Raw genomic sequence first — 16502 nt, forward strand, 5'->3', positions numbered from 1 at the left:
TGGGTGATTGCTGATCTGCTTTTTGTTACTATAGTTTGCATTTTTTAGAATTTTATGTAAATGAAATAATAGAGTATGTATTCTTTTTTGTATGACTTTACTCAGATTCATCTATGTTGTCGGGTATAGAGTATATCAACTCATTGCTGAAGGGTATTTTTAAAATTTCAATCTCTAAGTGCTTACTGCTAAGACAGAAATACGGTTATTTTCCTATGTTGATCCTGTATCCTGCAATTTTGCTAAGCCCACTTATTTTGTAGATTCCATCAGACTTTTTATATAGATGATCATGTCTGTGAATAAAGACCATTTTACTCCTTCCTTTCCCATATGTATTTCTTTTTCTTGTCTTATTGTGCTAGCTAGAACCTGCAGGGTAATGTTTATAGAACTGGGAAGAGCAAACATCACTGTCTTGTTTCTGATCTTAGGAGGAAAGCGTTTGTTTTTCCACCATTAAATATTATATTATTCATAGTTTTTTCATAGATGGGTCTTCTATCATATTGTGGAAGTTCTATTCCTGGCGTGCTGACGGTGGTTGTTTTTTATTGTTAGATGTTTGTATTTTATCAAATTCTTTTTCTGGATTGATTGAGATGACCACATGGTTTTTCTTCTTTGGTCTGTTAATACTGTGGATTTTCAATGAACCAGTCTTGAATTTCTGGGATAAACACCACCTGGGTGTGATATATTAATCTTTTAATATGTTGATTTGATTTGCTAAAATTTTGTTAAGAATTGTTACATCTATGTTCATTAGTCTGTCACTTTCTTTTCTTGTAATGTCCTTGTCTGTTTTTGAGTAATGCTGACTTCATAGAATGAGTTGGGAAGAATTCCCTCCTCTTCAATTTTCTGGAAAAGTTTGTGTGGAATTGGCATTATTTCTTCTTTAAGTGTTTTATCGAATACCCCCCAATGAAGCCATTTGGAGGAATTTTCTTTGTGGTAAAGTTTTAACTACAAATTAAATCTTTTTCATAGGTATAAGGCTACCTGGATTATTTTTTCTCTTGAGTGAGTTTTGACCGATCCAGTCTTGTAAATAATTTGTCCATTTTATCTAAGTTGTTGAGTATATGGGCATAAAGTTATTTATAATATTCCCTTATTTTTAATATGTATAAAGCCTAGAGTGATGTCTACTCTCTCATTACTGGCATTTGTCATTTTTTTCCCAACCAGTCTGACTATCGATGTATAAATTTTTTTTTACACATAAAAGTTCTTAGTTTATTAGTCCTCTCATGAAAAATCTGCTCAATCACCACAAAGTCACTGACGAATCTTTACTCCTTCTGTCATCCAATCTCTACCTCACTTTTTGCCAGCACCAACATTTGCCTTTGCAGTCCCCCTAACTTTCTTCATTCTGTGCTTGCGTTCCTTTCGCTGTTTCCTTGAGGTCTTTTTCTTCTCATACAGGCCATGTCTTGCAAGTTTATGTTTGGGTTCATTTTTCTTTGTGTAATCCAAGGAATCATAAATCACGCCAAAGCCAGTTGTCTCGCCACCACTGAAATGGGTTCTGAATCCAAATACAAAGATGACCTCTGGTGTGGTCTTGTACATTTTGGCTAGTTTTTCCCAAATTTCTGTCTTAGGTACTGTTGCCTTCCCAGGGTGAAGGACGTCAATGACCATCTGTTTCCGTTGAAGTCGTCTAGTGGTCATGGACTCCCTGGTCCGGAGAGTTACTGTGTTGTTCATGATGGCAGCGGGCCTTCAAACCATCAATGTATAAATTTTATTAATCTTCTCAAATAACCAGCTTCTGGATTCATTGATTTTGTTGTTGTTGTTTCATTGATTTATGATCTGATCTGTATTGTTTCCTTTCTTCTGCTTACTTTGGATTTCATTTGCTCTTATAGTTTCTTAAAGTTGAAGCTGAGGTCATTAATTTGAGAGTTTTCTTTTTTTCTAATACAGACATTTTCACATTATAAATGTCTAAGTACTGTTTTACCTACAAGCCACAAATTTGATATATTGTGTTTTCATTTTTTTATTCAGTTCAAACACATGGTTTATTTAGTTTCTAAATATTTGGGGATTTTCCAGATATCTTTGTTTTTAATTTCTACATTGTTACAGAAATATTTTGTATGACTTAAATTCTTTTAAATTTATTGAGACTTGTTTTATGGCACTGAATATGGTCCATCTAGGTAAATGTCCCATTAATTCTTTCGCTGTTGGCTGGAATGCTTTATAAATGTCAATTAGGTCATTTGGCTGATAGTGTTGGTCAAGCCTTCTTTCCTCTGTACTTGTTCTATCAATTATTGAGAGAGCGAGAGCGAGAGCGAGAGATTGAACTAACTATAATTATGGATTTGTCTATCCTTTCAGTTCTGTGTTTGCTTCATGTATTCTTGTAATACTGGCCTCATGGAATTAATTAAAAATATTCCCTCCTTTTTCGGTGGGGAAAGAGCTTGAGAGGGATTGGTATTAACTCCTCTTTAAATTTGTGTAGAATTCACCAGTGAAGCCATCTGGTCCTGGACTTTTCTTTGTTGGGAAATTGTATTAATCTGCTTAGGCTACCAGAACACAATATTATGACTGGATGGCTTAAACAACAGAAACTTCTTTCTCAGTTCTGGAGGTTGGGAGTCCAAGAGCAGATACCAGCCTGGCCAGGGTCTGGCGAGAGCCCTCTTCCTGGCTTGCAGGTGGCAGCCTTCTTGTGTCCTCACATGGTAGGGAGAGAGTGGGAGGGAGCTCTCTGGTGTCTCCATTATGAACACCCCACTGTCATGACCTCATCCAAACCTAATCACCTCCCAAAAGCTCCACCTCCCAATTCCATCACAGTGGGGTTAGAGCTTCAACACATGAATTTGGGGCGGAGGGCACAATTCAGTCCATAGCAGGACGTTTTTGATTATTGATTCAATCTCCTTACTAGTTACAATTCTATTCAGATTTCCTATTTCTGAGTCAGTTTTGGTAGTTTGTGTGTGTCTAGGAATTTGTACATTTCATGTAGGTTATCCAATTTAGTGGCATACAATTTTTCATAGTATTCTACTCTAATCCTATTTCTGTAAAGTTGGTATTGTCCCACTTTTATTTCTCATTTTAGTTATTTGAGTCCTCTGTCTCTCTCTCTCTCATCTATCTAGCTAAAGGTTTGTCGATTTTATTGCTCTTTTTAAAGAACCAAATTTTGGTTTCTGTTATGGACTGAATGTTTGTGTCCCCCCAAATTCATATGTTGAAGTGTAATCCCAATGTGATGGGTTTTGGAGGTAGGGTGTGAGACGTAACCAGGTCATGAGAGTGGAGCCCTCATAAATGGGATTAGTGCCCTAATAAGGAGAGGCCAGAGAGTAGCTAGCTCTCTCCTTCCACCATGTGAGGACACCAGGCGAAGGCGGCCGTGGACAACGTGAAAGGGGGCTCTCGCCAGAACCTAGCCAGGCTGGCACCCCGATCTTGGACTCCCAGCCTCCAAAACAGAGAAATTGTCGTTGTTTAAGCCACCCAGTCTATAGTAGTTTTGATAGCAACCCACAGTGACTAAGATGGTTTCACTGACTTGTTTTTCATTCCCTCTTTGACTTAGCCCACTCTGATCGTTGTTATTCCTTCCCTTCTGCAGCGTTGGGTTCAGTTTGGTCTTCTTTTTCTAGTTCCTTATGAGGTACAGGTGCACTTTTATGATTTACTTTGATCTCTCTTACTGGCTTATGGGCTGTAACTTTTGTTGCATGTTTATTTTATTACTGGCTACCTTCAAGTGATGATATACCACCTCACACGTGCTAATCTCTCAGCTTCTGTGCTATTGTTAACATATATACATTTTACTTCTACACGTGGTGTAAATCTTACAGTACACTGTTATTTTTGCTTTAAACAATTGATTGCCTTTTAAAGAGATTTAAATAAACTAGTTGACTATATCTGGTGATCTTCATTCCTTTGTACAAATTGAAATTTTCATCTGGTACCGTTCTTTCTGCTTGAAACATTTAACATTTTTTGTTGTGAAGACCTGTTAGCGATGAATTCTTTCAACATTTTTTTATGTCTGAAAACATTTTTATTTCATTTTTGAAGGACATTTTTATGGGGTAAGGGGTTCTAGGTTGACATTTTTTCCTCTTTCAGTAGTTTAAAGATGTTGTTCCCCTGTCTTGCATTTTTTTATGATGAGAAATCTGCTGTCATCCCTATCTCCATTCCTCAGTGTGCAATGTGTTTTTTTGCCCCCTCTGGCTGTTTTTTAATGTCTTCTCTTTATCACTTGCCTTAAACAGTTGGAGTAAGATGTGCTTGTAGTTTCCTTCCAGTTTCTTGTGGTTGGGGTTCATTGAGCTTCTTGGGTTGGTGGGTTAGTTTTCATTAAATTAAATTTAAATTAAATTAAATATAGTCTTCATGCTCACCCATATCGTAACTCTTTCTGGCACCCTGCATTCCTTTGTGTAAATCCAGATTTTTATCTGGTATCATTCTTTTTGCCAGAAGCACTTCCTTAAACATTTCTTGTTGTGTAGGGGGTTCACTGAGCTTCTTGGATCTGTGGGATACAGTTTTCATTTCATTTGGAAATTTTTTGGTTCGTTATTTCTTCAGCTGTTTTATCAATCCCCATCGTCTTCCTCTCCTTTGGAGACCACTCATGCATATTAGGCCACTCGAAGTATCTATAGCTTACTGATACTCTTTTTTCAGTCTTTTTACACTTCATTTCGGATAATCTCTATTGCTATCTACAAATCCATTAGTCTTGTCTTCTGTTATGTCTGATTTGCTGTTAATCATATCCAATATATTTTTAATCTCAGATAATATAGTTTTCATTCCAAGAAGTTCAATTAGGTTCTTCTAAAAATCTCTTATCTATACTTAATATGCTCAGTCTTTTTTCTAGCTTCTTGAACATGTAGAATACAGTTATAACTCTTTTTGTCTATTAATTCTATCATGTGTCATTTCTGGGTCAGTTTCAATGGATTATATTTTTCCTCATTATGGACCATAATTCCCTGCTTCTTTGCACCCCTGGCAATCTTTTACTGGACGCCAGATGTGGTGAGTTTTACCTTGTTGGGTGCCAGATAGAGTTGCATTCCTATATATGTGCTTGAATTTTGCTATGGAACACAGTTAAGTTTCTTGGAAACAGTCTGACCTTTCAGGTCCTGCTTTTAAACTTTGTCAGGTGGAATGAGGACAGTATTTAGTCTGGAGTTGATCCCCCCCCCACCCCCCCCATGCACTACTGCCCCTCTGTGTTCTCTATTTGATGTCCTGTGAGTTATGAAATCTCTCACTTTCGCTGGTAGGAACGGGCACCATTTCTGGCTCTGTGTGAGTTTCAAGGACTCTTCTTTCTAATCCTTTCAGATAGTACTTTTCTCTGTCTAGGATAGTTTCCTAACTGATCTAAATAAACTCAGCTGAATACTCCAGAGACCCTGTGGACCTCTGGTGTCCCCCCTCTGTTCAGCTTCTCTCTATACCATGGCCTCTGACCTCTAGCCCCTTGGCCCTCTGGGGCTCCCAGCAGGTCCCCTGAGCTCTGGGAAACCACTGAGCTCCTCGGCCTGGAATCCTTGCCCAGGACTGACGGCGTTTGTTTCCCATCTCCCAGGAATCATGACCCTTCACTGTCTGGCGTCTCATGTCTTGAGAACACTTGTTTCATATATTGTGTCTATTTTTCAGTTGTTTCGGTTGGAACAACTGAATTCAGTCCCTCATTCCATCATTGCCCTTTGTCTTCAAACTTAAACCTCAACTCTATACTTAAAATTTGAAAAAAATTTTTATTGGTGGAATTACATTTTAAAGGAAGGCTTATCTTTAGAAGGGCAGAGGGTGGTGCTTTTCTCCTGTTGTGGGCTCGTGAGCCAACATTCTGGGTTTGAATTTTGGGTCCTCCAGATTTCAAGATTTAAGCTGTGTGACCTTGGGCAAGTGAATTAATTTATCTATGCCTGTATCTACATTAAAATGAAGATATAATGATAATACCTACCTTGTAGGGTTGTTATGAGGATTAAATGAGTTAATACTTGTGCATTGCCTGACACATGGCAGGCAATTATTAAATGTTAACTGTCCTTATGTATGAAGAGTACAAACCTGTGTGACCAGACTGGCTTAGCCTGTGTGGGCTAGAGATTGGTGGGAAGCCATGAGAAACGAGGTGGGTGAAGTGGGTGGAATACGGCTGAAGATGGGGCCAGGGGGTTTAATTGACATAGGATGGACCAGTAAGCACACGAAAAAAATGTACAACCTCTCTAAGGAGGGTCCAGATGAAAATAAGACTGTTTGCTTGTAAATATCAAATTGGCAAAGCATTAGAGAAATGAGATTATCTAGTGTGGAGAGGAAGAGTTCCATGTAATAGAAACTCTCACTGAGTGAATGAAGTCAAATTAATTTTTACTTTTTGGGGGACAATTTAGCAGTATAAATAAAAAGCCTTAAAGTGGACATACAGAGGGTGCCAAAAAATGTATACACATTTTAAGAAAGGAAAAACCTGTATTAAAATTGTAAATACTCAATATATACTGATAACAAAAGATGTATACAAGTCATATGTATACATTTTTTCGCACCCCCCGTATATTTTTCCTCAGCTTTGTTGAGATATAATTTACATATAACATTGCATAAATTTAAGGTGTACAAAGCAATGATTTGATGCATGTATATATTATGAAATGCTTACCAAAATAAAGTTAGTGAGTCCTTTACCTCACATAATTACCATTTTGTTGTTGTTATAGTGAGAACATTAAAAATCTGCTCTCATAGCAACTTTCAAATACACAATAAAATATTGTTAACTATAGTCACCCATGCTGTTCAGTATTCCCGGAACTTTTTATCTTGATAACTGGAAGTTTGTACCCTTTGACCCACATCTCCCAATTTCCACATCCCCCCAACCCCTGGTAACTCCTATCCTACTCTGTTTCTGTGAGTTCAATGTTTTTAGATTACATATGTAAATGAGATCATGTGGTCTTTGTTTTTCTCTGACTTACTTCTCTTAGCATAATGCCCTCAAGGTCTATCCATGTTGTGGCAAGTGGCAGGATTTCTCTCTTTTTTATGGATGAATAATATTCCATTCTATTGGGCAGCTCTTTTGATCCACTAATCCTCAAGGGTGTTCTCTGCAGCAGCATTATTTATACTCATTAAAAATTGGAAAAATGCCTGACAATGTGAAACAATTGAATTACAGCCCAGCTATATTCTGGATGATTGTTAGGTATCTCAATTTTGTAAAAGAAAACAAGAAACACAAAAATATTTCTACACACACACACACACACACACAGACGGCTGTTAGGCAACACATCCAAATGTTAATAATATTATTTCTGGGTATTGGAATGACCCAATTCCGATGGGGGGATTTCCCATACCAAGCAATTCTCCAGCACCAGCTGGGTACTATAATTCATTCCATCTGACACTGTTGTAAACATGAGTGTACACAGAGCTGCTTTAGAATGGAGTGAAAGCTGCCGTGCCACAGGGACCGCCCTTACACATCTGGGATGGTAAAGCAGTACACGATAAGCTCCAGACGGGGCCAATGCAACGCTACACTCCAAAGATGACAAGAAAGCAGTTATTATGACTACTGGACTGAAAAAAATTTAAATTATTTAGAATTAACATTACTATGTTAGCTTTTCTGCACCAATAGCAATGCCTTCCTTCTCCCGATGGAATTGTTCCCCTTCCCCTTTTCATAAATACCCACTGCCTTTGTCTCTGCATCGGAACACTATTTGGGCTCCTGCCTGAATCAGTGCTTCCCAAATAGCTATTCTTATTGATCTCAAATCAATGCTTGTTGCCTCTCACTTTGAAAGACCTTTTAATTTAGGTTACCATATCTGGTGTCTTTGAACAGGGTCTAAAGTGGCCTCACCTTTATTGCCTGGCCTGCACTGGAACCAGGTATGGTACCTACAGAGCCTCTCTTGTACTTGCTGCTTCCGTGGAGTGCTTTCTCCCTGCCGGTGAAGCCCTCTTACATTTGCACCTCCATCCTTCATTGGTTGAGTTCAAATGCCTTTATATGAGATAAGGGTTTTTTTTTCTCCTTAACGGTGGAGGTGATTGCCCCAGGTGCCGGCATGTGGTGGGACACTGATTTCCAGTGGGTGAATATTCATTTAGTGGCATGTCTTTGTTTCCTTTTCCTGTCCCTGTTATGTTGTTTATTATAAGGAGAGGAATTCAAATCTCTTAGGCACAATAAAATTCATTCTTTAATCGATAAACAGAAGTTTATAAAAGGCAACGTAATTTTGGCAGTAGGTACTTAGGTACTTTAAAATTTCTTACTGTTTGTCCTGTCTGTAACCTGATGAGATATTTTAAAGAATTCAGTAACTCAGTGATCAGAAATTTGACCTCAGTAGCTTCCAAGGTCTTCCTACAGCTATCAGAAATGTAAACAAAACCTGCAGCAGCCTGAGACTAAAAAAAAAGAGTAAAAAGCCAAAGGAAAGGAAAAAAAAAGGGAGAAGAAAAGCAGTTCCCTTGCCTCAGCAGCCCCCCATCTCCTTAAAAATTGTTTATCAAAGACAAATACAAATTTTAAAAGTTTAGCCATCTGAGTGAATAAATTTAACTGATTCAACTGCTATAAATTAATGGGGTTTTGCTGTACCTGTTTCACGGCTAAAATTTTTTTGAATGAAATTATCAGGTCTCTGGTGTGTCTGCCTATAAATGTGTATCTATGCTTACCTCCAGAGGAAATTATTAGAATCCGTTTATAGAAAGAACGCTGTTACATTGGCTTAAAGAAATTAAGTGCTTATATAAAATTAAGAAAAATAAGAGAAACTAACCCAAATGCTTTTCAGGATCATGTGGTCTAGGAAGATATTTAATATTAAAGCTACTTTAAGTTTAGTTTAATTAAAACAGACATGTCTTTAAAAGTTATTAACATTTAATGTAATATTTTGATTTTATCTGGTTTTATAAAAATGTAACTTCCTATTATCTTTGTTACAGGGTATGTCAACAAGAAAAGCCTGGGATAATAATTGTCTTTGTGTCTCATAAAATTTTCATGAGTAACTTAAATATAATTATTGAGAATTAATAAATAGATATAAATAGAATAAAAGGGTTTTTGGTGAAAGTTTTCAGTAATAATTGTTTTATGGTATGTGTACTTTAAAATAGCTTCCCAAATCTTTTGGTAACTTGAAAACTTAGAGTTTTACTAAGTTAAATTAAAAGATGAAAATTATTGACTATCTAGATCATTTCCAAATAAAATAAAAACTGAAACATTAATTGCTAAATGAATCTAAGTTTTCCTACTTTGGGCTTCTTAATGCAGAGAAACTAAATACTTGTATATTTGGGTCATATTTGTGTTTTGTTGAGGAAGCATATATTTTTAAAACTTATGAAATATAATTGCCAGGCAGGGAGCCCATGTTTCTAGGGGTTATGAAATGTGTTCATGAATTTGACAGTCTAAAGAATAATTGCTTACTTTTGGTTGTCACTAAAATTGGAGTTTTTAAGGATTAAGAATTCTAATTAATATAGAAAGAATTAATATGTGTTTTCAATATAAGATGGTATAAAGTATGGAGAAATGCTTTCATTAAGGGAAATAAAAATAATTGGGTCCTGGTTGTTTCAGAATGAAAAGAGCAAAAGAGAGAAAAGAGAATTTTACCTCTTATAATTAAACTGTCTAAAGTTAAATTGTTATTATATGGGTTTTAAAAATTAAATTAAGCTTTAATTTTAATGATGTGCTTATGTAAAGCTAATACTTAATATCATTTCTCTGCTAAAAGAACAAAATGTTCCTATACTATTGGTATGCTCTTAATAAGAAATTATAAAGGGAAAACAAAGATATTATGTTTTATTTAAAGAATTTCCTGTACTCTTTATCACAAGGTCTTTAATTACTTCAGTAAACTAAGTCTTTTTAATATTAAAAGAGCTAAAATTCTGTTACAACATGTAACCTTCTGTATTTGTCTTTGAAATCTCCTATTGTCACTTGGTTAAATGGATCATTGTTATTTTATTAAATATTATTCCATAATGACCTATAATTTTATTTGAACAAATGTTTTAAAACTTTTGATATGTTTGACAGACTTCCTAAGATTCAAAATTAGAGTCATTTTCTTGACCTGAGATTTTTAAGAACTTTGGAATTTTTCAGAAGGCTCATTAAAACACCTCAAAGATTTGGTCTCTCTCTCTTTATAAATGATATCAGGAATAAATCAAAAGATATCTTGAGCCAAATGAAAATTAAAACACAACGGCTCAAAAAAAGAAATCTATGCGACACAGCCAACGTAGTTCTAAGAGGGCAATTCATAGCAATAGAAGCCTATCTCAAGAAACAAGAAAAATCTCAAACAATCTAAAGGTATACATAAAGGAGCTAGAAAAAGAACAACAACAAATCCCAAAGTAAGTAGAAGGAAGGAAATAACAAATATCAGGGTGGAAATAAATGAAATAGAATCTAAAACAGAAACAATACAAAAGCTCAGTAAAACTAAGAGCTGGTTCTTTGAAAAGATAAACAACATTGATAAACCTTTAGCCAGACTCGTCAAGAAAAAGAGAGCACCCAAGTAAATATAATCAGAAATGAAAGAAGAGGAGTAACAACTGACAACACAGAAATACAAAGGATTATAAGAAAATACTATGAACAATTATATGCCAACAAATTGGGAAACCTGAAAGAAATGGATAAATTCCCAGAAACATGCAATCTTTTAAGACTGAGTCAAGAAGAAAGAGAAAATCTGAACAGACCTATACTACTAATGAAATTGAATAAATAATCAAAGAACTCCCAACAAACAGAAGTCCAAGACAAGATGGCTTCCAAGATGAATTTTACCAAACGTTCAAAGAAGAATTAAAACCTATCCTTCTCAAAGTATTCCAAAAAATTAAAGAGAAGGGAAGGCTCCCAAGTGCATTTTATGAAGCCAGGATTACCCTGATATCAAAACCAGACAAAGACATTACAAAGAAGAAAAATTATAGGCCAATATTTTTGATGAACATAGTTGTAAAAATCCTCAACAAATATTAACTGAATTCAGAAATATATTAAGAAGATCATACATCATGATCAAGTGGGATTTATTCCCAGGATGCAAGATTGGTTCAATATCCACAAATCAACGGGATACACGACATTAACAAAATGAAAGACAAAAATCATGATATCAATAGATTCAGAAAAAGTGTTTCACAAAATCCAGCAAATATTTATGATTAAAAACTCTCAGCAAAGTGGGAGTAGAGGGACCATATCTCAACACAATAAAGGCCATATATGACAACCCACAGCTAACATCATACTCAGCGGTGAAAAGCTAAAAGCATTTTCCTGAAGATCCTGAACAAGACAAGGATGCCACTTTTACCAATTTTGTTCAACCTAGTATTGGTAGTCTTAGCCACAGCAATCAGACAACAAAAAGAAATAAAAGCCATCAAATTGGGAAAGAAGAAGTAAATCTGTCATTATTTGCAGATGACACAGATATATATATATATATATATATATATCCCTAAAGATTCCACCAAAAAACTATGAGAACTGATGAATGAATTCAGTAAAGTAGCATGATACAAAATTAATATTTAGAAATTGGTTGCATTTTTGAACTCCAATAACGAACTATCAGAATGAGAAATTAAGAAAAAATTCCCATTTACAATTGCATCAAAAAGAATAAAATACCCACAAATAAATTTAACCAAGGAGGTTTAAGACTGTATGTGGAAAACTATATGACATTGAAGAAAGAAATAGAAGATACAAATAAATGGAAGCATATACCGTGCTAATGGACAGGAAGAATCAACATTATTAAAATGTCCATACTACCTAAAGCAATCTACAGGTTCAATGCAATTCCTATCAAAATTCCAATGACATTTTTCGCAGAACTGGAACAAATAATTCTAAAATTTATGTGGAACCACAAAAGACCCTGAATAGCCAAAACAATCTTGAGAAAGAAGAACAAAGTTCATATCATGTTACCAGATATGAAACTGGACTACAAGGCTATAGTAATCAAAACGGCATGGTACTGGCATAAAAACAGACAGATCAATGAAACAGAATACAGGGACCAGAAATAAACCCACATGTATATGGTCAATTAATCTATGACAAAGGAGGCAACAATATACAATGGTTAGGTAAAGACAGTCTCTTCAATAAGTGGTGTTGGGAAAACTGGACAGACACATGCAGAAAAATTAAACTAGACCACTTTTTAAATGCTGTATACAAGAATAAACTCAAAATGGATTAAAAACCTAAATGTAAGACCCCACACCATAAAACTCCTAGATGAACTCATAGGCAGTAAAGTTTTTGATATTGCTCTTAGTAATATGCTTTTGGATGTGTCTCCCTGGGCAAGGGGAACAAAAGAAACAAACAAACAAATGGGACTACATCAAACTAAAACATTTTTACACAGCGAAGGAAACCACCAACAAACTAAAAGAAAACCTGCTGAAGGGGAGAAGATGTTCGCCAACGATACATCCGATAAAATTTAGCAGAAGTCGTCCTGGAGAAAAGTGGTGGGAGACGTGTCAGGACACGCCCGCCACTCCCAGAGAACCTGCCCCCTGATCACAGCTTGTGCAGCTATAGCTTCCGCAAAACAGTATCTGTCGCAGTAAATTAACATTTTTATTTAAAAATGTATGGGTTTCGTAGTTTTGTTTCTACTTAATTGGTAAATTGCCACTGTTTTCATAGTTTTATGTGACATAAATATATATTTATACCTAGTTGTATGTCTGCATCTCTTTAAATGGCATTATAGTCAAATAAGTTTCCACCACTTGGGGTATAGAGAAAAACTTCTCCCTTCAGGGGAGCTAATGAAGGGTTTTAAGTCACATGATCAGATTGGCATTTTAAACAGACCGTCCTGGCACTACTGAATATAGGTTGGGGAGGGACCGGCTTAGACCATGGAAAAAGCTGGTGGGGGCCTCATCTAGGGCAGTGTAGACTTGTCCAGAACAGTGTAGGTTTGAGAAACATTTGGGAGGTGAAACTGGTAGGACTCGGTGACGGGCTGGGTGTAGGTGAGAAGAAAGCATGGCCTCCCACCCTTGGATGTAACTGGATGCACTGTAGTGTCATGGAAAGGAAAGGGGAGTGAGGGGCAGCAGTGGAGGCAAGACAGAGAGTTCCATGTGTGACGCGCCATGTCTGGGACGCGACACGTCTGGGATGCCTGTGGCATGTCCAGGCAGAGATGCTTGGAGGGCCGGCGGACCAATGAGCCTGAAGCTTAGTCAGAGGTCAGGGCTGGCTGTGTAGATGTGGGATCAGTCAGCATTTAGTGGTGGTGAAGACAAGAAGAGAAGACAAACTGAAACCATCTCGGACACATGTGGAGAGTAAGTGTGGCCAGTGTTCTGGAGAACACAGGACACGGGGTGCAGAGGGGAGCCCAGAAAGGACTTGCAAAGAACAGTCTTAGCAATAGGAGAGTGCGGCAGCCACTGGAACGCACGGTCGCCAGCAGGGTCGCACACGGAGGAGAGGTTGGATAAGGAAAAGATTTTAACATGGAGGAAAACAGCCCCCCAAACCCCAGCACCAGCCTGCCTGACCTCCCTTGTTTGGTGCAGGTAGGAGGGGTTTCATCACTGGGGAGATGAAACCTCTTCTGGGCCTGGAAGAAAGGACCAGAGCAGGGAGGAAAGGCCTTCTGAGAAGTGTAAAAGGTGAGACGGCTGAGAGAAGGTGTGGGCTGTCAGTGAGAGGGCAGGTGAGGCCGGAGAGGGTGGCTCCCTGACAGCAGTGAGCCCTGCAGGGTGGCATGCTGTGCACCCATCCACGTGGGGGGAGGACAGTGAACGGGGTTGATACCGTCATAGGGACAATACACAGGTTTTGCTGTTCCTAGCAACTCGGGACAGCTTATTACCGGGGACCTTTGAACCCTCAACTGAAAAACAGATGGGCTGACTGATGACGTCTCTGGCCTCACCTCGCAGCTCCTGGCAGAGGCCTTGGAGACTGCTGTCTGGGTCTCATGCCATCTGGAGGCAAAACCTCTGGCCCAAAGACCAGGCCTCACCCACTACTTGCTTTCCTCTCGCCAAGACCCCGGGGTCACTGCTGTGCTCACTCAGTTTTCCCAGTAGGGCTTCTGGATGCTTAGACAAAGCAATGAAAAAATTAGTTACAGTAGCAACATTTCAAACGGAAATAACAGCTCTCAGCCCAAGCAACCAAAACGGGCTTTGTAAAAGTAATTTACTTCTTTTTAAGCCCTGACAGAGGTGAGTGACGCCTAGGCTGGCACCTGGAACATTCTCTCCCCTTTCGCCTCGAAACTTCCTGGAGAGCTTTTTCCTTTCTCTCTCTTCCCCTATCTGTTTCCTCCCTCCATCCTTAGCTGGCCTTAATATAAATTTAAAATGTCTTCACAATACTGCATTCTTGAGGCAGTCCTTGCAGCCGATTTTAAAACAGGAGCCCAACTATAACAGTAAGCGAGCAGGAAACTGTTCCTCTTCCCTCACCACTTACCGACAAGGGCAATGACGGCCATTTACTCTCATTTATAAACCTGGGAGGAGGTGGGCAAGGCCGCGTGTCCTGGGCAGAGGACACGGGCCAGCACCACGGCCCGCTTTGTGGACCCGATGGCCTCTGGGCCCTGGCGCTGCCACTCACTGGAATGTGGCCGTGAGCAGGTTGTTTCACCTCCCAATGCCTCAGTGTCCTCATCTGGAAAATGGGAGATAATAGTGCTCGTGTCATAACGCTGCTGTGGGCTGTGGACGAGCTCCTGTGTGTCAAGGAACTGGCTCAAAGTGAGGGCGCATCAATGTGGCTTTAAAATAGTATCATCCTGGAAGATCCAAGATGGCGGAGTAGATAAATGCTGTGCTTGCCTCATCCCATGAACACGTTAAAATTACAATGAAATTAGAGAACAATCAACCTGGATAACCATCTACAGTCTAACTAAACAGAAGTTTTATAACTGAGGATATAAAGAAGCCACATCGAGACGGGTAGGAGGGACAGAGCTGCAAAACGGGCCCCAGACGTCAGTGTGGCAGTCGAGAATCAGGAGGGATATCTCGGCCGGCTGTAGAGGTTCCCCCAGCCCCACACCAGGCTCCTCCTGCTGAGAGGAAGAGCCCCCACAACATCTGGCTGTGAAAAACAGTGGGGACTCCGCCCATTCGGGTGGGCTGGAAAGCTGCAGGAAACCCAAATGTCCTCTTAAACAGCTGCACACAGACTCACTTGCTCACAGACGCTCACCTTGGGCTCCAGCGGAGGGACGGTGACTCAGGGGGTGTTGGAGACATACGGGGGTGCAGACCAAGGTGTGTGGCCTCAGGGGGCGGCCTGGAGAACAGTCGGCAATTTCCAAGTGTGGGATCCTTTTCCAGTGCAGCCAGTAGGTGGGCGCCATCTTTTCTGTGTTGAGCCCGCCCCCTCCAGCCAAATCTGAATCTGATTGGCCTGGTGAGCTCCCCAGCTCCGCCCTGCTGACTCAGCTGGGACCATGCCCCCACCCAACTCATGGCTGAACCTTATCAGAGTCAGCAACTGGCAGCAGGTGGCAGCAGGCCTCCGTGTGTTCTGGCTTTTTGTGGAGCTACCCCAGGCCTGGTACTGGTGGCAGATGTCCTCAGTTAGCAACGCAGCCTCTCCCCCGTGCCTCCAGGTCCAGCACAGGCAGGGACCAATCATGGATTGCTTTGTAGCTCCTACGAGGTAGTCCTCGACTAGTCACAGGCAGTGGCTGACCTGGGCCTGCACTGAGCCCCTTCCAAGAGGCCCCAGAACCAACATACTTGGAGGTTGGCTTTAGCCCACAGCAGAGCAACACCTGAGTAGCTCCACAAGCAGCACACACAAAGGGCAGGCTCAACAGGCACCAGGGCCCTCTGGGGCGAATCCCACTCAGTGCGATAAGCCCCCCACACAGCAGCCTATCAGCTTTCTCATTATAGAGAATCATTCTCATTCTCGTTATATAAGAATTCTCATTATATAGGTACCACAAGAAGAGAGAAAGCAAGAGATTGAGAACCTATTTGAAGAAATAATAGATGAAAACTTTTCTAACCTGGTGAAGGAAATAGACATACAAGTCCAGGAAGCATAGAGAGTCCCAAACAAGATAAACCCAAACAGGCCCACACCAAGACATGTCATAATTAAAATGGCAAAGGTTAAAGACAAAGAGAGAATCCTAAAAGCAGCAAGAGAAAAGCAGTTCCCTACAGGGGAATTCCCATGAGACTGTCAGCTGATTTCTCAACAGAAACTTTGCAGGCCAGAAGGGATTGGCAGAAAATATTCAACATGATGAAAAGCAAGGATCTACAACTAAGATTACTTTACCCAGCAAAGCTATCATTTAGAATCAAAGGACAGATAAAGAGCTTCCCAGACA

General features: G+C 39.2%; 1 protein-coding gene across 1 annotated transcript; it reads right to left on the reverse strand.

Annotated features, from left to right (window-relative positions):
- Positions 1-1256: 1256 nt before the first annotated feature.
- LOC109434292 (small ribosomal subunit protein eS24) lies at positions 1257-1719 on the reverse strand. The gene has a single exon (XM_019711113.2). The coding sequence runs from the start codon at positions 1717-1719 to the stop codon at positions 1327-1329; it is 393 nt and encodes a 130-aa protein (XP_019566672.2). The 3' UTR covers positions 1257-1326.
- Positions 1720-16502: the final 14783 nt, after the last annotated feature.

The sequence above is a fragment of the Rhinolophus sinicus genome, linkage group LG14 (genome assembly GCF_036562045.2).
Source record: "Rhinolophus sinicus isolate RSC01 linkage group LG14, ASM3656204v1, whole genome shotgun sequence".
Taxonomy (NCBI): domain Eukaryota; kingdom Metazoa; phylum Chordata; class Mammalia; order Chiroptera; family Rhinolophidae; genus Rhinolophus; species Rhinolophus sinicus.